Source organism: Bos indicus x Bos taurus, chromosome 16 (assembly GCF_003369695.1).
Source record: "Bos indicus x Bos taurus breed Angus x Brahman F1 hybrid chromosome 16, Bos_hybrid_MaternalHap_v2.0, whole genome shotgun sequence".
NCBI classification, from domain to species: Eukaryota; Metazoa; Chordata; class Mammalia; order Artiodactyla; family Bovidae; genus Bos; species Bos indicus x Bos taurus.
In genome coordinates, this window is record NC_040091.1 from 33,146,766 (window position 1) to 33,170,895 (window position 24,130).

At 39.1% G+C, this 24,130-nt stretch overlaps 1 protein-coding gene across 11 annotated transcripts in view; it reads right to left on the bottom strand.

The window, feature by feature from the left end:
• The window catches only part of SDCCAG8 (serologically defined colon cancer antigen 8), a 251,399-nt gene that overhangs the window by 171,840 nt on the left and 55,429 nt on the right, over positions 1–24,130 (bottom strand). For all 11 annotated transcript variants that reach the window (XM_027564711.1, XM_027564712.1, XM_027564710.1 and 8 more), the window contains 2 exons: positions 19,142–19,280; positions 8,751–8,903 (listed from right to left, as the gene is read on the bottom strand). In XM_027564711.1, the coding sequence (XP_027420512.1) occupies positions 8,751–8,903; positions 19,142–19,280 (292 nt within the window). The remainder of the gene's footprint in view (positions 1–8,750; positions 8,904–19,141; positions 19,281–24,130) is intronic.

Sequence of the window (24,130 nt, forward strand, 5' to 3'; positions counted from 1 at the left end):
TCAATATAGTGAGAATGAATATATTACCCAAAGCAATCTATAGATTCAATGCAATCCCTATCAAGCTACTAACGGTATTTTTCAGAGAACTAGAACAAATAATTTCATAATTTGTATGAAAATATAAAAAAAAAACCTCGAATAGCCAAAAAAATCTCGAGAAAGAAGAATGGAACTGGAGGAATCAACCCACTGACTTCAGGCTATTCTACAAAGCTACAGTCATCAAGGCAGTATGGTTCTGGCACAAAGACAGAAATATAGATCAATGGAACAAAATAGAAAGCCCAGAGATAAATCCACACACCTATGGACACCTTATCTTTGACAAAGGAGGCAAGAATATACAATGGAGAAAAGACAATCTCTTTAACAAGTGGTGCTGGGAAAACTGGTCAGCCACCTGTAAAGAATGAAACTAGAATACTTTTTAACACCATACATAAAAATAAACTCAAAATGGATTAAAGATCTAAATGTAAGACCAGAAACTATAAAACTCCTAGAGGAAAACATAGGCAAAACACTCTCTGACATAAATCACAGCAGAATCCTCTATGACCCATCTCCCAGAGTAGTGGAAATAAAAGCAAAAATAAACAAATGGGACCTAATTAAACTTAAAAGCTTTTGCACAATGAAGGAAACTATAAGCAAGATGAAAAGACAGCCTTCAGAATGGGAGAAAATAATAGCAAATGAAGCAACTGACAAAGAATTAATCTAAAAAATATACGAGCAGCTCTTGCAGCTCAATTCCAGAAAAATAAATGACCCAATCAAAATATGGGCCAAAGAACTAAACAGAAATTTCTCCAAAGAAGACACACACATGGCTAACAAACACATGAAAAGATGCTCAACATCACTCATTATCAGAGAAATGCAAATCAAAACCACAATGAGGTACCATCTCACGCCGGTCAGAATGGCTGGTATCAAAAAGTCTACAAACAATAAATACTGGAGAGGGTGTGGAGAAAAGGGAACCCTCTTACACTATTGGTGGGAATGCAAACTAGTACAGCCACTATGGAGAACAGTGTGGATAGTCCTTTAAAAAATGTAAATAGAACTGCCATCAGATCAGGTCAGACCAGTCGCTCAGTCATGTCTAATTCCTTGCGACCCCATGAATCACAGCACGCCAGGCCTCCCTGTCCATCACCAACTCCCAGAGTTCACTCAGACTCACGTCCATTGAGTCAGGGATGCCATCCAGCCATCTCATCCTCTGTCGTCCCCTTCTCCTCCTGCCCCAATCCCTCCCAGCATCAGAGTCTTTTCCAATGAGTCAACTCTTCGCATGAGGTGGCCAAAGGACTGGAGTTTCAGCTTTAGCATCAACCTTCCAAAGAAATCCCAGGGCTAATCTCCTTCAGAATGGACTGGTTGGATCTCCTTGGAGTCCAGGGGACTCTCAAGAGTCTTCTCCAACACCACAGTTCAAAAGCATCAATTCTTCAGTACTCAGCCTTCTTCACACTCCAACTCTCACATCCATACATGACCACAGGAAAAACCATGGTCTTGACTAGACAGACCTTTGTTGGCAAAGTAATGTCTCTGCTTTTCAATATGCTATCTAGGTTGGTCATAACTTTCCTTCCAAGGAGTAAGCGTCTTTTAATTTCATGGCTGCAGTCACTATCTGTAGTGATTTTGGAGCCCAGAAAAATAAAGTCTGACACTGTTTCCACTGTTTCCCCATCTATTTCCCATGAAGTGGTGGGACTGGATGCCATGATCTTCGTTTTCTGAATGTTGAGCTTTAAGCCAACTTTTTCACTCTCCACTTTCACTTTCATCAAGAGGCTTTTGAGTTCCTCTTCACTTTCTGCCATAAGGGTGGTGTCATCTGCATATCTGAGGTGATTGATATTTCTCCCGGCAATCTTGATTCCAGCTTGTGTTTCTTCCAGTCCAGCGTTTCTCATGATGTACTCTGCATAGAAGTTAAATAAACAGGGAGACAATATACAGCCTTGACGAACTCCTTTTCCTATTTGGAACCAGTCTGTTGTTCCATGTCCAGTTCTAACTGTTGCTTCCTGACCTGCATACAGATTTCTCCAGAGGCAGATCAGGTGGTCTGGTATTCCCATCTCTTTCAGAATTTTCCACAGTTTATTGTGATCCACACAGTCAAAGGCTTTGGCATAGTCAATAAAGCAGAAATACATGTTTTTCTGGAACTCTCTTGCTTTTTCCATGATCCAGAGGATGTTGGCAATTTGATCTCTGGTTCCTCTGCCTTTTCTAAAACCAGCTTGAACATCAGGAAGTTCACGGTTCACATATTGCTGAAGCCTGGCTTGGAGAATTTTGAGCATTACATTACTAGCGTGTGAGATGAGTGCAATTGTACGGTAGTTGGAGCATTCTTTGGCATTGCCTTTCTTTGGGATTGGAATGAAAACTGACCTTTTCCAGTCCTGTGGCCACTGCTGAGTTTTCCAAATTTGCTGGCATATTGAGTGCAGCACTTTCACAGCATCATCTTTCAGGATTTGGAATAGTTCAACTGGAATTCCATCACCTCCACTAGCTTTGCTCATAGTGATGCTTTCTAAGGCCCACTTGACTTTACATTCCAGGATGTCTGGCTCTAGGTCAATGATCACACCATTGTGATTATCTGGGTCATGAAAATCTTTTTTGTACAGTTCTTCTGTGTATTCTTGCCATCCCTTCTTAATATCTTCTGCTTCTGTTAGGTCCATACCATTTCTGTCCTTTATCGAGCTCATCTTTGCATGAAATGTTCCTTTGGTATCTCTGATTTTCTTGAAGAGATCCCGAGTCTTTCCCATTCTGTTGTTTTCCTCTTTCTTTGCATTGATCGCTGAAGAAGCCTTTCTTATCTCTTCTTGCTATTCTTTGGAACTCTGCATTCAGATGTTTATATCTTTCCTCTTCTCCTTTGCTTTTTGCTTCTCTTCTTTTCACAGCTATTTGTAAGGCCTCCCAGACAGCCATTTTGCTTTTTTGCATTTCTTTTCTATGGGAATGGTCTTGATCCCTGTCTCCTGTACAATGTCACAAACCTCATTCCATATTTCATCAGGCACTCTATCTGTCAGATCTAGGCCCTTAAATCTATTTCTCACTTCCACTGTATAATCATAAGGGATTTGGTTTAGGTCATACCTGAATGGTCTAGTGGTTTTCCCTACTTTCTTCAATTTAAGTCTGAATTTGGCAATAAGGAGTTCATGGTCTGAGCCACAGTCAGCTCCTGGTCTTGTTTTTGTTGACTGTATAGAGCTTCTCCATCTTTGGCTGCAAAGAATATAATCAATCTGATTTCGGTGTTGACCATCTGGTGATGTCCATGTATAGAGTCTTCTCTTGTGTTGTTGGAAGAGGGTGTTTGTTATGACCAGTGCATTTTCTTGGCAAAACTCTATTAGTCTTTGCCCTGCTTCATTCCGTATTCCAAGGCCAAATTTGCCTGTTACTCCAGGTGTTTCTTGACTTCCTACTTTTGCATTCCAGTCCCCTATAATGAAAAGGACATCTTTTTTGGGTGTTCGTTCTAAAAGGTCTTGTAGGTCTTCATAGAACCGTTCAACTTCAGCTTCTTCAGCATTACTGGTTGGGGCATAGACTTGGATTACTGTGATACTGAATGGTTTGCCTTGGAAATGAACAGAGATTATTCTGTTGTTTTTGAGATTGCATCCAAGTACTGCATTTCGGACTCTTTTGTTGACCATTTTGGCCACTCCATTTCTTCTGAGGGATTCCTGCCCGCAGTAGTAGATATAATGGTTATCTGAGTTAAATTCACCCATTCTAGTCTATTTTATTTCGCTGATTCCTAGAATGTCAACATTCACTCTTGCCATACGACCCAGCAATCCCACTGTTGGGCATACACACCGAGGAAACCAGAATTGAAAGAGACATGTGTACCCCACTGTTCATTGAAGCACTGTTTACAATAGCCAGGACCTGAAAGCAATCTAGATGTCCATTGGCAGACGAATAGATAAGAAAGCTGTGGTACGTATACACAATGGAATATTACTCAGCCATTAAATAGAATGTATTTGAATCAGTTCTAATGAGTGGATGAAACTAGAGCCTATTATACAGAGTGAAGTAAGTCAGAAAGAAAAACACCAATACAGTATACTAATGCATATATATGGAATTTAGGAAGATGGTAATGATGACCCTATATGCGAGACAACAAAAGAGACACAGACGTAAAGAACAGTCTTTTGGACTCTGTGGGAGAAGGCGAGGTTAGCCATTCTCTCTCTGTGAGAGAATAGCATTGAAACATGTACATTATCATATGTGAAACAGATTTCCAGTCCAGGTTCAATGCATGCAACAGGGTGCTCAAGACTGGTGTACTGGGATGACCCAGAGGGATGGCATGGGGAGGGAAGGGGAAGTGGGGTTCAGGATGGGGAACACATGTACACCCATGGCTGATTCATGTCAATGTATGGCAAAAACCACCACAGTATTTTAAAGTAATTAGCCTCCAATTAAAATACATAAATTAATTAAAAAAAAAGAGAGACAGCTTAAATTTTATCCATGGGATTAAAGAGAGACATGAAAGGATTTTAAAGAAAGAGACTGACTTACTGATGGATTCATTTTAGAAAGAGCATCCTTGGATCTTTGAGTAAGAGAACAGATGAGAAGGAGGTGAGACTGGAAGCAAGGAGACCACATGGGGCTGTAGGAATCATCCAAGGGTAAGATATGGAGAGCAGTGGGATGGAGAGACAGGGCAACATTGGTAGGGGTCTGAATCTCTAGAACTGGGTAACTTAATGATGTACAGGGTGAGGGAGAAGGAGGAGACAAGGATGACAGCAAGATTTCTGAGTTGGGCAACTGGATGAATGAGCAGTAGTTCTACTATGAAAGGGAAGGTAGGAAGTGAAGCTGGTTTGGGAGCTCACTAGAGAGCTAAAGATTTAGGAATCAATACCAAATATATGGGGCTTCCCAGGTGGCTCAGTGGTAAAAGAATCCATCTGCCGACACAGGAGAGACAGGTTCAAGCCTCGGGTCAGGAAGATCCCCTGGAGAAGGAAATGGCAACCCACTCCAGTATTCATGCTTGGAAAATCTTATGGACAGAGGAGCCTGGTGGACTACAGTCCATGGGGTTGCAAAGAGTTGGACATGACTGAGCATGCACTCATGCACAATGTATATGAAATTAAAGCCACAGTAGTGCTACAGTACAATAATGAAGATCCAGCACAACCAAAATAGTAAGTAAATACATTAAAAAAAATTTTTTTAAGCCACAGTAGTGCTAGAGACACCTAAGTCTAAAGCTGTCTGCTAAACTCTAGAACCTCTTATCAAGGTGCTTTCTGGATGTGTCTCTTTCATTACCTCAAAGGCACCTTAAACTCAGACTAACCTAAAAGGCACACATCATTTTCCCAAATCAAGAATACTGATTCAGAGAAATCAAAGAAAGAGAAACTTTTACAGAGAATAAGAATGAAAAAATATTCCTGAAAAATAGCATTAGGAGGTTTCCAGTGAACATAGCAATGGTAATTTCATTGACTATGGGCACAGAAGCTGAAATGCAGTGGGCTGTTGAGTGGTGAGAAAAAGGCAATGCATGCTCAGTCATGTCCTACTCTTTGCATCCCCCTGAACTGCAGTCCACCAGGATCCTCTGTTCATGGGATTTTCCAGGCAAGAATACTGGAGTGGGTTGCCATTTCCTACTCCAGGAGATCTTCCTGACCCAGGGATCAAACCTGCATCTCCTGTGTCTCCTGCACTGGCAGGTGGGTTCTTTATGACTAAGCCATAGAGGAAGCCCCCAAAAGACAATATGTATGGACAAATCTTTCAAGAAATTTGACTATTAAAGGAAAGAGTAAGGAGGGATATGGAATTAGTAAGGTGCTTTCCAGCCTTGGCTGCACACTGGAATCACCTGGACAATTTTTTAAAATACTGACACCTGGATCCTACCCTCAGCTGTTCTCCCATAATTCATTTGGGATTCAGCCTGGGTGAATCAGAGTTTTGGAACTTCTACGTAGCCAAGATTGAGAATGACTGGATTAGAAGGAAGAGACTATTTTCCTGATGATAAGGAAAAGGCTATAGTGAAGTAAAGGCTGAAGATTCAGAAGAGAGTGGGGAACAAATGTAAATAGGTTCCTGAGGTGGTTGAGGGGCATGGGATCCAGAGCAAGAGGAAAGGATGAAGTCACTCCCATCTGACAGGGCTGCAGTGCAGGTGAAATTTTACTTTAGGCGAAGTGAGGGGAAAAACAAAAAGTTGAAGTGGTTACCATCTAATGGCATCAACTTTCTTTGTTAGGTAAGTAGAGGCTCTCTGCTGAGAATGAGGGGAAAGGTAGTATGGTAGAGAACCTGAGAAGAATTAAAGTGATTTGAAATAGTCCTTGAAAAATGGGTCTTAGATACCATCATTTCCCACCTGGACTACTGTAATTATTTCCCACTTGGTCTAAGAGGTTTATTCTGGTCCCCCTTCAAATCTATGGACAGATGATTTTTCTCAAATATAAATGGCATCATGACACTACCCAATTTAAAGCCATTCAATGGTTTATTGTTGCTGTTATGCAGTTGCTAAGTCATGTCTGACACTTTGCGACTCCATGGCTGCAGCATGCCAGGTTTCCTTGTCCTTCACCACCTCCCAAAGTTTGCTCAAGCTCATGTCCATTGAGTCGGTGATGCCATCTAACCATCTCATCCTCTGTCCCCCACTTCTCCCCCTGCCCTCAATCTTTCCCAGGATCAGAGTCTTTTCCAATGAGTCAGCTCTTTGCATCAGGTGGCCAGAGTATTGGAGCTTCAACTTTAGCATCAGCGCTTCCAATGAATATTCAGGGTTGATTTCCTTTAGTAGTGACTGGTTTGATCTCCTTTCTGTCCATGGGACTCTCGAGAATCTTCATCAGCACCACAATTTGGAAGCATCAGTTCTTCAATGGTTTACCATCACTTTTTGGATAACACTTAAAATCTTTCACATGGGTTTTATGACCATTCATGATTTGGTCCCTGCATATTTCTCCAAACTCATCTTCCATTATCTGTCTCTTACTGCCTATGCCCCAGTCACCTAAACTCTCTCTAAATTCCCAAAAAGGATTATGCTTTGTAGCTTCCGAGCCTTGGGAGTATTGTTTTTCTGGGTCTGAAACTTCCCCTCAACTCTTCCCCTGACCACTCCTACTCAACTGCTTTGAGTCTCACTTGTAAAATCTCATGCTTAGGAAAATCTTTCATGACTGTGTAGACTAAGTCATATTTGCCTGTTATGCATTTTCATGGTAACTCTATACTGTATCTTCATGCTTATATCACAGTGGTAAAAACTCATTTGTGGAAGTATGTGCTTAATGTCTACCTCTCCCACTAGTTTATAAACTCCATGAGGGGAATGCATTGGTCCTGTGATGATGACATTCCCATGACCTCCAGTTAGTATCTGTTGAATCCCTAAATGAACAGGAGAGAGGGGAATGTGTAGGAGGACTGCTAGAAAGCACCGAAAGAACAACGGACACCAAAGACCATAAGGGTATGGTGGTGTCATCTGCAAGATTGTAGCATTGTTCTTCACCAGCTGAGATCATCAATGCAAGTCATAGAAGGTAGACAGTTAGACTGACCTTTAAGTTACGTTTTGACAGGCACAGTTCTTTTAAAAAAGGATAAGAAAACAAGGGAGTTTACCTTGCCTCACATACCTGTATGACTTAAAACTCACTGGGCAGAATTTGTGATTTTTCTCTTTATATAGCCTCAGGCTTATACACTGCCATGCACACAGCAGATAATCAGTAGATATTTGCTGAATGAGTTAATTTTCAAGTCTTGGAATATTATAAGACAGAACTTACAGTATAAGCTGTGAGGCTGCTTTGAACAAACAGAACATTGAAGTTTGGGTTACTTCAAGGACCACATCTTGCTCAGTTTTGTTCTACTATAGCAATTAATAGCAATATTAAAACTAGATTCCACTAAACTCTATATTCCAGTTTGTTACTGTTTTTCAAACACTGCCCATCACATATTATCTGTTCCTTTTGCCTCTAACTTCCCTCTTCCACTTATTCATCATGTAATTTGTTCAGTTCAGTCACTTAGTCGTGTCTGACTCTTTGCGACCCTGTGGACTGCAGCACGCCAGGCTTCCCTGTCCATTGCGAACTCCCAGAGCTTGCTCAAATTCATGTCCATCGAGTTGGTGATGCTATCCAACCATCTCATTTTTTTGTAATTTGTAATTTGTTAGAACCTATTTTATACAAAGCATATCATAACTTTTTTTGGCTACTTGGTTTCTTACAAGTGTTTTATCTTCTTAATGTCTAATTTGGGAGTGGGGGGATGAAATGAAAGGGTAATTGCTCCTTAATTTAACCAAGGTTGAACTAAAATATGGATATCTGCAGAGCACCTGCTCTCCTCTGACAAACAGAGAGGGACTCAAACAGAATGACAGCATTAGAGTATATTTCACAATTTCCTATCATGAAATCTAATTATTTTCTTTGGAAAGGTCAGAGAATATAACTTTTATTGAGAAATACGTTGAGAATAGAAAAATTTTATGAACTCTAATTAATAAGCAATTTGAATACTTAAAAGATTTAAATATTTAAAGATCATTCAAGAATTGCAGACTGCAGACTCATCAATTACATCACAAAAACATTTCCTCTGCAATGTGGATAACAAATTGAACTTTTAAGTACCTTTGAGCCCATGTCTTCTCTTTCTTTTGTAATTTCTTTTTTCAACATCTCTTTCTCAAAGGCTCTTTTTTCTTGCTGAGATGCAAGTTCTTTCTCAAGTCGGTCTGTCTGCCTCTCCAGCTCATTCTTCAATTGTTCACATTGGATCAAAGCCTGCCAGAATAAGACAGTGAAATGGAACCATAGAATTTACAAGAAATACGGGGGAAATGAGACAATTAAACTTTAATAATATTTAAAATAGTTATAACTTAATGTAAAGTCAAAGAAAAGAATATTTTTATATTTGTTTGTCAATACCACTTGGTGATTCAAATATTACATATATTCAAAAGTTACAGTTATTCACATATTTATTTTCACAATTAAGGCTATATTAACTAATCAACTAAGAAAATCCAAGCAACAAACCATGATAAAGGCCACAGAGGAGTTTGAATTTTATAAAAGGGGATCAGAAAATGTTCTAGTATTATCAATTATAAATCATGTTTATACCATAAGAAATACATAAGTATCTAATTTAACTGATTTTTCATTTGGACATGGTTAAAAATTATTTGTACTTTTAAATGATAAACATCAAAATTTTAAGATGAGTTGTGTTTGTCATTACGTAAAGGCATCTATTATTTAACATATAGTAATCAAGTTTCCTTACATATAAGTAAGATAAGATTTGGTTCACTCTCCTTACACACATAGCTAACGTAAAAATTAGGTAATAATCAAATTTTGGTAAGGGAAGACTCAAAACAGCAGTTACTACCTAGTTTTATAAAATGAGAAGTCTCATATTTGATTTTGCCAATTTAAAAGTTGGTAATTGTCCTTTAGACTAAATTTCCAGAATTTATACTAAATTCTGTGTTTTCAGAAATAAAAACTCTCTAATTTCCTTTTGGCTATATTCAGAATATCTTTATGTATAACATTCAATAATAAATTGAATTCAAACTCTCAAGAAAAAAAAACAATACAATTAAGGTGCTTGACTTATTAACAGAAAAATCTAAGTCATACTATGGTTTCTTAGTCTTATCCCATGTTTCCTCACAATATCCTCCTCTCTCAACCTCTATGTTGTTCCTTGAATTGAGAGAAAGAAACTGAAGCCTTATATGACTTATATACTGTATGCTTATAATTTGATAGTCACAGTTATTGTTAATGGAGATGGAAGTAGTCTCAGTAAGCACTGCAAAGTTTTATGCATTGTTATGCTTCCCTCTGGTGAAAGCTATAGTAAATACAGACAATAATACCTAGGATATGTGAATTTTCTTCCCTGTATCATGAACTCATTAAACTCTAACTTCTTTCAAACTCTTCTGGAAATGTTCTATACTCCTAGGCATAAAATATGAGGATAAAATGCAATTGTCTAAGATTAATTGATAAGCAAATACTTGATGCCTAAAAAAAGATTCTCCTAGGGAGTTAGTCCCAAATCCAATTCTAGTTGAAAATGTTTGGGAGATAAAACTTTACATTAGATTTTCAAGGAAATGGAAAAGCATATTTTTTCTATAATTTAAACCACTGGAGCTTGAAATATTACTAATTAGAGATTTTTGTGCTTTGGAACACAATTGCTCTAGTGTAAAGTATTTTATAAGAACCTAATAAAAACATTCATAATGTTCACTAGCACACAACTATCATGAAAGAATAAAATGATTATGGAATATAAACTAGTATATCTAATCAGAAGGTTTTTCATTGAATAAGAACTCAGGAAGCAATCTTAGTTGGTATAGGAATAGTGGAAGGAACTGCTGAAGATCAGGCTAACGTGAAGAACAAAGAGTCAATTCAGAATATTTAATCAGTTCAGCAACAAGGAACAGTAAATGATCCTGACAGGTAAAAGGCCTAGTGCCAAAATGATATAAGCACAAGTGAGAAGCTGTAAATCACATAAACAAAATATGTTGCTGAAGACTTGGTTTTGTGGAGGGCCTTCTATGAGAAGTAGCTACCACTGAAAGGTGATGGTGAGTATGAAAGCAGCAATGAAACACTGAATAAAAACAGTAGGTCAAAAACTGGATATTGATCACTCTTGGTTTGTAACCAGTGATCCCATATAAAAATGGCTTTTAGTTTTATTGTTTTCATTTTAATATATATTCCTGGTCACAGTGAAGGAAATATTAACTACCACTTGGAACTAGAAAAGTCATTTAATCTTGCAACAGACCTCATATACAAGATTTGGTTCTACTAAATAAATACATATACATTCTTTCCATTAGGGCTTCCCTCATAGCTCAGTTGGTAAAGAATCTGCCTGCAATGCAGGAGACCCTGGATTGATTCCTGGGTGGGGAAGATCCCTTGGAGAAGGGATAGGCTACCCTACCCACTCCAGTATTCTTGGGCTTCCCTTGTGGCTCAGCTGCTAAAGAATCTGCCTGCAATGCGGGAGACCTGGGTATGATCCCTGGGTGGGGAAGATCCCCTGGAGAAGGGAAAGGCTACCCACTCCAGTATTCTGGCCTGGAGAATTCCATGGACCATACAATCCATGGGGATGCAAAGAGTCGGACACGACTGAGTGACTTTCACTTTCACTTTCGTCTTTCCATTAAAGCTTTGTCTTTAAATTCTAAGACTCCTCTCTTAGTTTTCAGAATCCCAGATGATTCAGTACTCCTTGATTATACTCTATATAACCATTTAGTAAAGGCATATAACTGAATCCTCAGTGACTAGGTCAAGGAATGGCCAACTACAACTAACTGATAGATCTTCGCAGGTGACCATGTTAATTTGGGATCTGCAGCTTCCATTTCTCCTAGTAGTTCCCAAGGTTGTGGCTCCTTCTTTTCCCTGAGCACAACCCCTTTCTTGGTGGAAACGGCTATAGGTCTTGGGGAGTTGGGGACTTAGACAACCCTCTTCCTTTTGCACCCTTGGTTTCAGGTATTCAAAATTCAAATAAAGGCTAATGCACCTTATTTCAGTTTTTGTTAAAAATGACCTAAAATGCAGTGACCTAGAGGGGAAACCTGTGTGCATGCTAAGTCACTTCAGTTGTGTCCGACTCTGCGACCCCGTAGACTGTAGCTTGCCAGGCTCCTCTGTCAACGGGGAGAATACTGGAGTGGGTGCCATGCCCTCCTCCAGAGGATCTTCCAACCCAGGGATTGAACCTCCACCTCCTGAGGCTCCTGCATTGCAGGTGGATTCTTTACCACTGAGTCACTTCCTACCGGGGGAAGCCCTTTATATACATATATATATATATATATATATATATATACATATATATATACACACACACACAAAAACTCTGGGAGATAGTGAAGGACAGGGAAGTCTGCTATGCTGCAGTCCATGGGGTTTCAAAGAGTCTGACACAACTTAGCGACTGAACAACAACAAATATATAGACACACATACATCCTTTATTCACATTCTTTTCGGGCAACCACGAAATCTGTTCTCTATGTCTGCGAGTCTATTTCTGTTTCATAGGTAAGTTCATTTGCGTCATGTTTTAGATTCCACATACAAGTGACATCATACGGTATTTGCCTTTTTCTAAACTTTTTATTTTGTACTGAGGTATAGCCGATTAACAATGTTGTAATCGTTTCTGGTGAACAGTGAAGGGACTCAGCCATATAAATACACATACCTATTCTCCCTCCAACTCCCTTCCCATCTAGGCTACCACATAACATTGAGCAGAGTTCCATCGAACTCTGTTTGATATAATATTTATGAAATGTAATTGCTTCCACGTATTTAGCATGCAATATGCAAAATATAACACTAGATGGCAACAAATGTTAAGAAACTATAAGAACAAAGTAACAATTACATAATGCAGTAATAAAGTAGTTGATTTTAAAATTAAAGTATATATGCTGTTTTGATTTTTACTCTCAAAAAGCAAAATTCCTAATATGTTTTACTATATCTTGATGATAATAACTATTATACTTGCACTGCATTTTGTAAACTGCTTAGAAATCAATCCTGGCATAAATACTAACTCAATGAAAAACAGATTCATGATACACAATAGCCTTTCTAGTTCTTAACCACTGAAATATTACATCATAAAAATTATTTATAAAAATCCATATTAATATTTAAAGTTAATATCTAATGTTATTTCAATTCAATAAACATTTATGGTACAATTAATATGTAAATAGCCATTGTGAAGAATACAGTGATAGATGTCACAGGCCTGGTTTTTAAGGTCTTTCCATGGAGAGAACTATGTACACAGCCACAAAAATTATACACCACTCATTAGGAATACAGTGAAGGAAGAGATTAATTCAAACAAGAAGGGGTTGGAAAAAACTCTGGGGAAGACTGCCACCTGAGCTGACTCTCAGAGACTGAATAAGTATTTCACAGATGAACACAGTGCAGAAAACTACATGAGCAAATTCATGGAAAGAGCTGATATAGATCACATTACAGAAACAGCACAAGTTATATGAAAACATCGCAGCACTGTTTATAATAGCCAGGACATGGAAGCAACCTAGATGTCCATCAGCAGATGAATGGATAAGAAAGCTGTGGTACATATACACAATGGAGTATTACTCAGCCATTAAAAAGAATACATTTGAATCAGTTCTAATGAGGTGGATGAAACTGGAGCCTATTATACAGAGTGAAGTAAGCCAGAAGGAAAAACAGAATTACAGTATACTAACGCATATATATGGAATTTAGAAAGATGGTAACAATAACCTGGTGTACGAGACAGCAAAAGAGACACTGATGTATAGAACAGTCTTATGGACTCTGTGGGAGAGGGAGAGGGTGGGAAGATTTGGGAGAGTGACATTGAAACATGTAGAATATCATGTAAGAAACGAGTTGCCAGTCCAAGTTCGATGCGCGATACTGGATGCTTGGGGCTGGTGCACTGGGACGACCCAGAGGGATGGTGTGGGGAGGGAGGAGGGAGGAGGGTTCAGGATGGGGAACACATGTATGCCTGTGGCGGATTCATTTTGATATTTGGCAAAACTAATACAATTATGTAAAGTTTAAAAATAAAATAAAATTAAAAAAAAAAATGTGTAGTAAAAGATAAGGCTAGAAAAGTTAGAGTGGGACCACACTGTGAAAGATCTGGAAGGTTATGCTAAGGATTTGTCTTTTATTCTACTGCAAGGGGAGAGCTGCCCGAACAGGGAGATTTACAATTTAGGAAGACTTTGGCAGCAAAGTGAAAGAATACTGGGGTTGAAAGAGACTTGAGGGAGACCAACAGAAGGCTATTCCAAAAGGCCACATAGGTTGCATAAGAGTATGTGAAGACTTGAACCGAGGTACAGGAATGGAAGTTGCAGGGATAACTTAGTAAGGGCCTCTGAGGAGAAGGTGCGAGTTTGGTAATTGATTGGATGTTGAGAGTGACGAATGGGGAGGAGCCAAAGGATCTTAAAGGATCTAGGCCAGAACTGTTGGTAAGATGATAATACCATTATCTGAAAGAAGATAATATGGTAAATTGTAGAAGGAAAAGGAGTGACAGACAGAAAGGAGGAGAAAATTAACATTTTGGTAGTGTGGAGTTTCAGATGCTAATGGCATATCATCCATATAAAGAGATCTAGTAGCAGCTAGAAATGTAGGTCTGGGGCACAGAGGAGCTGTTAGAGCTAAAGACACAGTGTAGAAGTGTTCAGTGAGAGGAAGACACAAAGTCCTGGAAATTAGGGCAACATGGGTGGAAGTCTAGGAACAAAAATGAGGAATGTCTGCATTCTAGGCTTGTGGAAAACAAGTTAAAAGGAATGTGGAAGAGTAGAGAAGAGCAATGCAAAGATGACTCACAGAGTGAAATACCAAACTAATCAAGGAGAAAAGATAATATTATACTAGCACAGTTAATGGCTTCCTGGAGTTGAGTCAAATGAGGACTAAGATGAAGTCACTGGGTTTAGTAATCAGGAAGTGGCTGGTGACCAAAAAGTGACCAATTCATTAGTATGAAATCAGACTACAGTTTGTTAAAAGCTTGACTGCAATGTGTTCAAAAATGAATGGAAAGCTACAAAGGTAAAAACAATGGAGAAAGAAGGATGAAAGATATAAGAAAGATATGATAACAAATGGTTTAGGGTCCCTGAAACCTTGGGAGTAGGACATATCAAGAACTTGGAGAGATTCATCTTGGAAAGTAAGAGGACCAAACAAGCAAGAAAAAAAAAATGAGAAGGCACATTTGAGAGATGATAAGGTTTGAAGAGCCTCTTGTCAGTTGGTTGTGATCTCAGTATAGGAGGTCAGCTATGAGAGTGAGGTGCTAAGCTGGGAAAATGAAGAAAGGAGAAATTGTTTGTTAAGTCAACAAATAAATCTTAAAAAAAAAAAAAAAACTTGCAATCAGTAATTGATTGGCAGCCAGGTATAAAAGAGAGAATGACATCTAGGTTTCCAATTAGGACATGACAGTGGACAAAAGTGCCATTCAGTAGGTAAAGAACACAGCTATCTTGATGGAGTGAATATAATGGGTTTAGCTTGAAATTGTAAAATTCACATCTAAGTGGAAAGGGAAGAGGGACAGCCTGGATATAATAGAGAAAATGAGGTATGCGAGGAGGTAGAAGAGGACACTGAATAGATTTAACTGAGATAGGAGAAAGAGAAAAGGCTCTGGTCAGAGAGATCAGTTTTAGAGTTTGAGATTTCATGGACACTTCAGTTCATGTGGGAGTTACAGCAGAACAGAAAAAAGTCTTAGAGTTAAGGAAGACAAAGTGTGTTGGTCTAAGATGTTGCATATGTTAACAGCATGAATGTTGAAACCTTTCAGAATGATGAAAAGAGATAGAGTGGAGGATGCTATGAACTGAATGTTTGTGCTTTTCCAAAATTCATATGTTGAAACCTAACCCTAATATGATGGACTTAGATAGTGGGCCCCATGGGAGGTGATCAGGTCATGAAAGCAGAGTCCTCATGAATGGGATTAGTGCCCTTAGAAAATAGATGCCAAAGAGTTCTCTTGCCCCTTCCACCATGTGAAGACATAGTGAGAAGACAGAAAGTGAGCTCTGACCAAACACTGAACCTGTTGGTGCCACAATCTTGAACTTCCAGAATTGTGAGAAATAAATGTTTGTTGTTTAAGCCACCATGTCTAAGGTATTTTCGTTATGGCAGCCTGAAAAGATTTGGACAAGAGAAAAAAAGGCTCAGAGGCTAAAGTTGTTAAAAAGTGTCAAAGATCTTACAACTATTTTATAAATCCAAGTATAAAATAGATGATTTTTTAAAAAATGTGTCAAATAATGTCTTCTAGATTGAGTGTTTAAGTCGATTAAAATTAGAGAGAGGAGAATCAATGATGATTCAAAGAGAAGTGGTAACCTAATTTCAAAGAAAAATTAAGCAGGACTTCCTGGTAGTTTAGGAGATAATACTCCACGCTCCCAATACAGGGGGCCTGGTTTGATCCCTGGCCAGGGAACTAAGATTCCCACATACTGCAATTAAGCCTGCCTGCTGCAACTACCAAGCCCACCCAGTCTAGAGCCCACACACCACCACTAGAGAAGACCATGAGCCACAATAAAGAGTCTGTGCACCACAGCAAGCACAGGCAAAAGAAGTAATAAATAAATATATATATATAAAGGACAGAAATGGTATGGACCTAACAGAAGCAGAAGATGTTAGGAAGGGGTGGCAAGAATACACAGAAGAACTGTACAAAAAAGATCTTCATGATCAAGATAATCACGATGGTGTGATCACTCACCTAGAGCCAGACATCCTAGAATGTGAAGTCAAATGGACCTTAGAAAGCATCACTACGAACAAAGCTAGTGGAGGTGATAGAATTCCAGTTGAGCTATTTCAAATCCTGAAAGATGATGCTGTGAAAGTGCTGCACTCAATATGCCAGCAAATTTGGAAAACTCAGCAGTGGCCACAGGACTGGAAAAGGTCAGTTTTCATTCCAGTCCCAAAGAAAGGCAATGCCAAAGAATGCTCAAACTACTGCACAATTGCACTCATCTCACACGCTAGTAAAATAATGCTCAAAATTATCCAAGACAGGCTTCAGCAATATGTGAACCATGAACTTTCTGAAGTTCAAGCTGGTTTTAGAAAAGGCAGAGGAACCAGAGATCAAATTGCCAACATCTGCTGGATCATCGAAAAAGCAAGAGTTCCAGAAAAACATCTATTTCTGCTTTATTGACTATGCCAAAGCCTTTGACTGTGTGGATCACAAAAAACTGTGGAAAATTCTGAAAGAGATGGGAATACCAGACCACCTGACCTGCCTCTTGAGAAACCTATATGCAGGTGAGGAAGCAACAGTTAGAACTGGATATGGAACAACAGACTGGTTCCAAATAGGAAAAGGAGTACATCAAGGCTGTATATTGTCACCCAGCTTATTTAACTTATATGCAGAGTACATCATGAGAAACACTGGGCTGGAAGAAGCACAAGCTGGAATCAAGATTGCCGGGAGAAATATCAATAACCTCAGATATGCAGATGACACCACCCTTATGGCAGAAAGTGAAGAGGAACTCAAAAGCCTCTTGATGAAAGTGAAAGTGGAGAGTGAAAAGGTTGACTTAAAGCTCAACATTCAGAAAACAAAGATCATGGCATCTGGTCCCATCACTTCATGGGAAATAGATGGGAAAACAGTGGAAACAGTGTCAGACTTTATTTTTTGGGGCTCCAAAATCACTACAGATGGTGACTACAGCCATGAAATTAAAAGATGCTTATTGCTTGGAAGGAAAGTTATGACCAACCTAGATAGCATATTCAAAAGCAGAGACATTACTTTGCCAACAAAGGTCCATCTAATCAAGGCTATGGTTTTTCCAGTTGTCATGTATGGATGTGAGAGTTGGACTATGAAGAAAGCCGAGCACCGAAGAATTGATGCTTTTGAACTGTGGTGTTGGAGAAGACTCTTGAGAGTCCCTTGGACTGCAAGGAGATCCAACCAGTCCACTCTGAAGGAGATCAGCCCTGGGATTTCTTTGGAAGGACTGATGCTGAAGCTGAAACTCCAGTACTTTGTCTACCTCATGCGAAGAGTTGACTCATTGGAAAAGACTCTGAGCTGGGAGGGATTTGGCAGAAGGAGAAGGGGACAACAGAGGATGAAATGGCTGGATGGCATCACCGACTCGATGGATGTGAGTCTGAGTGAACTCCGGGAGTTGATGATGGACAGGGAGGCCTGGCGTGCTGCAATTCATGGGGTCGCAAAGAGTTGGACAGGACTGAGCGACTGAACTGAACTGAACCATAACAAAGGCCTGGAAATGGCAATATGGAGTGATATGAATGCTAACCTCCTCCATCATAACCAAATGAGATGAGATGAACAGCAAAGGGCTCCACTGGGGGTTTTGAGGGTCATAATACCAGCAAGGGGCAGCTAAAGTTCATTACAAATGAAGAAGTAAGAGTGTTTGAAGAAACAATAAAGTATATTAGGGCATTTGGTCAGAATGAACATTACTTTCAAAAGGTATTGGGGCACTATGAAGGTCAAATGGTCTAGGAAGAGTTAAAGATGAACTGGACAGAGAAAAATGGATAAAGCAATGACTGAGGAGAAGTTTAATATGAAGTTGATTAGCCCAATAAAATAGTGATGCTACTATATGGCTTAGACCAATGCCATCTAAGAGCATTTTTTGTGATAATGGAAATGTCCTATATTGCACTGACTAATACAGTAATCACCAGCTACATGTGGCTACCAGGTACTTCAAGTGTGGCTAGTGTGTCTACAGAAAACACACAGCAACTTTAATGGTTTAAGGTGTGGCCCCCAACAGCAGTGAATCAACAGTAACCTCCTACTATTCAAAGTGCTTAGAACACTGCCTGATCACTGTGTTAACTATTACTGACATTATCATTACCATTAAATGTGTTTGACTTAAGCATACAATGGATACCAATTCACAGCTAAAGATGCTATTCAATACACATATATTATTATTGTGGTATATTTGAATGTTCTCAAAATTTCCCAGGGACAGAGAAAAAAAGATCTGTCTTCAGTCATACATGAACATACAAAAATGGGTCACTATGGATGTTAACAGTTTCACTTAGCATTAAAAATTATCGGCAAATGAAAAGGTTAAGCATACAACTCTCTCAAAGTACCATACTACATTGTACTGTTCTTTCAATAGTGACATAGCAAGAGAATTTGCAGAGGAATAAGAATTCTCCAAAGAGCAAATGTGTTTAACTTAGAAATTCAGCACTAACAAACTGGTTTCCACTTTGTGTGTTTGGAAAAAAAGTTTAGTTATGGAGAATAAGCAAATAAGTATTCAGAAAAGAAAAGAAAAAGGAATTAGGGCATGCTTTCATTTTAATCTTATTAGACTTGCCTTGGTTTTTTCAAAACTGGCGTCCTCAGTCATTTTCACAGCTTGCTTCACCTGCTTATAAGCACTTGCTTCTCTTTGCTGCACCTCTGTCAAGCTGTTCCTCACGGAAACTAGCACAGACATTAAGTCATCTCTTTCTCTGTCAGCACAAAAAGAACATCGAAAACAAGAAATGATCAAATGGTCAAGTATTCATAAGTCAGGGAGGAAAAAGCACTGATATGCATTAGAAGAAGAGCCAGGGCAGGCCAGCCCAGCACATGTTCAAGCACACCCCAGAGAAAGACCCTCTGTTGTCACTTGGTGAGGGGCAGGCAGGACAGCCAGAAGAGCAGGGAGCACTCATGGCAGGACTGCATCCAGGTCGGGTAATAACCTACTGTGGAGAGGACTGGCACACTGAGGGCTGCAGAGGAAAGCCCAGAAAAGAAGAAATTAGTTAAAAAGCTAAGTGTAGGCGGCAGAAAAGGAGAAAAAACTAACAAAGTTGTGAACGTGTGAAGGTCACTCAGTTGTGTCAGACTGTGACCCTATGGATGATACCATCCATGGAATTCTCCAGGCCAGAATACTGGAGTGGGTAGCCTATCCCTTCTGTACTGGATCTTCCCCACCCAGGAATTGAACTGGGGTCTCCTGCATTGCAGGTGGATTCTTTACCAACTGAACTATCAGGGAAGGTGGGAATTGTACCTCAAAGTAGAAGTAACCATGGTAAGAAGGGACTACTGATGTTTTGTTTACACTACTGGCTCTCTGCTCTACTAGAACCAACATGTTTTTTTTTTCTTTTCGTCTTCCTTTCACAACCCTCTTTTTGACACTTCTTGGCTTCCCTGGTGGCTCAGATGGTAAAGCGTTTGCCTGCAATTCAGGAGACTCGGGTCCAATCCCTGGGTCGGGAAGATTCCCTGGAAAAGGAAATAGCAACCCATCCCAGTATTCTTGCCTGAAAAATCCCATGGTTGGAGGAGCCTGGTAGGTTTAGCCCACAGAGTCTCAAAGAGTCGGACATGACTAAGCGGCTTCACTTATGAATGAAAAACTTTCACCTACTTATGAAAGTATTTTTTCTTTCAATGGGTAGTACTGTTGGATTACTCAAATGCCTTGATTACACATAATACTTGTTATTTTACAAAATCTTACCCCCCTAGGTTTGATCATTGCCTAACTCTGCCCCCTTCTCAGCAATTCTCATAAAGCTAAGCTATTTCTTGGGGACAGAACTGAACTGAATGCCAAAATGCTTTGGCATGTAAAATAGCAGCAAGGCTCCAATCTCATGGATTAATTTAAGCAAACTCTACATAAAAGATTTCAGGATATCTGGAGCTCATCCACTGGATAAAAATGATCAACAGACCCCCCCCAAAAGTGAGGTGGGAAACTTTCTATTAACACAAAACAAACAAAAAAAGTAAGTTGGACTGTTACTTATGCTATTCCATACTTTGTTAAAGAGCTCAAGTTTTAAACTGTGATTTCAAATTCACTTGAAGTAACTGCTGTAGCTTCTTTTTCATTGCCAAGTTCTGAACTATTGCTAAACAGTCAACTGTAAACTATTAATAAAGAGTTCATTTTAAGGAGTCCTAACTTAAAAGATTAAATCTCTGAGTTTGAATTACTTTCAAAATTGACCAATGTCTTGATTAAAAAATTTTCTTAAAAATAAAATAATTTAAACTATTTGTGGCATTTGGAAAACAGTCGTATTTTAAAAAATATGTAATACTGAACAAAGTTACATTATTAACAGTTTCATAAAAGCTCTTTTTGTTAAAAGAAGAATAAATTGCTCCAAGTATCATAAAATTTGTGGGAGCTGACTTCACTTTCACTTTTCACTTTCATACATTGGAGAAGGAAATGGCAACCCACTCCAGTGCTCTTGCTTGGAGAATCCCAGGGACAGGGAAGCCTGGTGGGCTGCCGTCTATGGGGTCGCACAGAGTCGGACACGACTGAAGCGACTTAGCAGCAGCAGCAGCAGTGATCTTCATTTTAGAATTTCCTGATTCACTTATTTTCAACTGAGAAAAATAATTTTTTTGTCTAAAGGAAATGAAAAAGGAGTGAATTATTTTGATCAAATATAATCAAACACAGTAATTATGTGAAAAAGTGGAAGAATCAAAGCAAGATTATTCTGGTTGAGTAAAAAACATTAAGTAAAATGCAAACAAAATCAATTTCATATTTATTTGCATTTCAGAAAATGCTCTAACATAAAAGGGACTAGCTTCATTGAGAATATGCAACCCAACTAGAACCTGTGTTTCCAAGTAGAAAATAAAAATTCACTCTTAAGGATAACAGGTCAATATCATATAGTTACCTTTGCTAAAGTTTTAGACCTACTAAGAAACCAAAGTCACTATTCAATGATACTCTTACCTATTCCTAATACTATACCACCATCAAACCTGAAGTTACAAATAAAAAGATTAACAAAAAACCTCAGAATATATATTAACAAACAGGCCACAATAGGATCAAGTTTCTAACAAATTTGCTTCTTACAGGAGACTTACACTTAATATATTTAAACTATTTCTAGTATATCCTCTTGCTAAGAGTAGTCTGTCACACAGTACATACTCAGTGAAATAAATGGCGAAAGAATAAATGAATGAATAATGACTTTGCTACAGGAGGGTATCAAAGAGGGTAAGCAAAATTCTGTCCCAGTTCTAATATTTTACAGTTAAATTTTTTTTTAGTTCCCCCACCAGGGATCGAACCCATGTCCCCTTTGGGGAAGTCTGGAATCTTAACCACAGGACTACCAGGGAAGTCTCCTATATCTAAATTTAAAAAGTCACTAGACTACTTAGAACTGGAAACAAAAGAGTTTAATTGCTCTGGATCAAAAAATTTTCAGAACATGAGCTCACCAATTTCAGACTATTGAATGACAAAAAAATCATCAAAGATAAACCCTCAAATACTGTGGTGGCTCAGACAGTAAATAATCTGCTTGCAATGCAGGAGAACCAGGTTCAATCCCTGGGTCAGGAAGATCTCCTGGAGAAGGAAATGGCAACCCACTCCAGTATTCTTGCCTGGGAAATCCCATGGACAGAGGCACCTGAAGGGCTGCACTCCATGGGGTCACAAAGAGTCAGACACGACTGAGCAACTAACCCATACATACACACACACACACACACACACACACACACACACACACACAGATGTTTTGTTAAGGTCACCATTCAACAGTGAATCTGTAAAAGAACTGTACTAAAAATTTGTGCAACCACTGGACTGACACACTATGATTTTATGTAAAAGAAATGTAATATATGCTTCAAGGTGGCCCTCAGACCATCTGAAAAGTTCAGGAGAGATACTTAAATTACACATAGGCTTACAGGTGCCACTAGCAATTCTGGCAATTTAGGACTATCTAAATTTGGCAATTTAGGGCTTCCCTGGTGGCTGAGATGGTAAAGAATCTACCTGCAATGTGGGAGACCTGGGTTCAATCCCTGGATCTGGAAGATCCCCTGGAGAAGGGAATGCCTACTTGCTCCCAGTATTCTTGCCTGGATAATTCCATGGACTGAGGAGCCTGGCAGGCTATAGTCCATGGGGTTGCAAAAGAGTGGGGCATGACTGAGAGACTAACACACAGGACTATCCACTCAGTCACTGCATTTTTTATTTGTTTTGTTTCAACTTAGCCAGCCCACATACCAAATAGCAAGCACTTGAAAAAACAACCCTAGGTATGTGAGCCCTGTCCTCAATATAAGGCTTCCTATGGGGCCCACTAAGTAAAGAATCTGCCTGTAATGTACGAGATGCAGGAGAAGAAGATTTGATCCCTGCGGTGGGAAGATCCCCTGGAGAAGAGCATGGCAACTAAATCCAGTATTCTTGCCTGGAGAATTCCATGGACAGAGAAGACTAGCAGGCTACAGTCCGTGGGGTCGCAAAGAGTTAGACCCAACTGAAGTGAACGAAAATGCGTGCAACATAAGGCCCTGCTTCCTGTCCCATTTCTATGTTCATCTGGCCGACACCTTCTTGAGTTTTTTTCTCCTGTACTTCAGCCCCATGCTACTACTCATTATCTGTCCTTCAGAAACGGTCAATTCTGGCCACCCAGACTAACTAGTCAGCTGCAGTGCTGCTCCTAGTCCATAGTGCCAGCCCAAAGCCAGGCCTGGGCAAGCCTCTTACGATGGCAAGTCATACAAACTTACATGATACATCAATGTGAGAGTGAGAGGGCCGTCTCCAATGGCAAAAGTTCTTTAACTGCTTAAAAACACCATGGGAATGTTTTGATGAGTGTGATCACGGAGTTTTTCAAACAAAGCAAGCAATACAGCATTAATCCTGCAACATGCCATGATGCAGATGATAGAGCAGCTGAGGCAGAAAATGAAGTAAGAAGCAGGGGTGTCGCTTCTAGGATGAACTGACAATCATGTAGTATTTAAGGAAACTAGTATTTAAGGAACCTAGAGCAACAATCAGAGCCAAAAGGACTGAGAAAGTCTCTGAATAATCTTGGCCAATGTTTATATACGGAAAAGAGAGGAGTTGGTCTGATACACACATGAGCTTCATCTTGAAATATGGAGTACTCCATATTTAATTCCTTCAATTCCTAAGCTATTCCACAGTTATTAGCAGTTTTAAGATTTATTAAACATCACTGTTTTTAAAAGAAAGTCTAGAAGGCTGACTACAACATTTCCTTGTTCCTCATTTCTGGGAAGTTTCCACTACAGTCTTTCTTTTTCTTTTGGTTTTCTGTGTATGTGTGTAAGAGAGATAATGAATTCTCTTTTATTCTTAAGCAGTTAGCCTTAGTTTTTTTAATTTTCTTTTTTAAAAACTGAAATATAGTTGCAAAGCAAGCTATACAGAAGATTGCTTGGCTATCAAATGGGTGATTGGCTAAAAAATCAACAAAGTAGCTTAAAATTGGTATCACAATACTACATTTTTCAATAGAGACCAAGACAC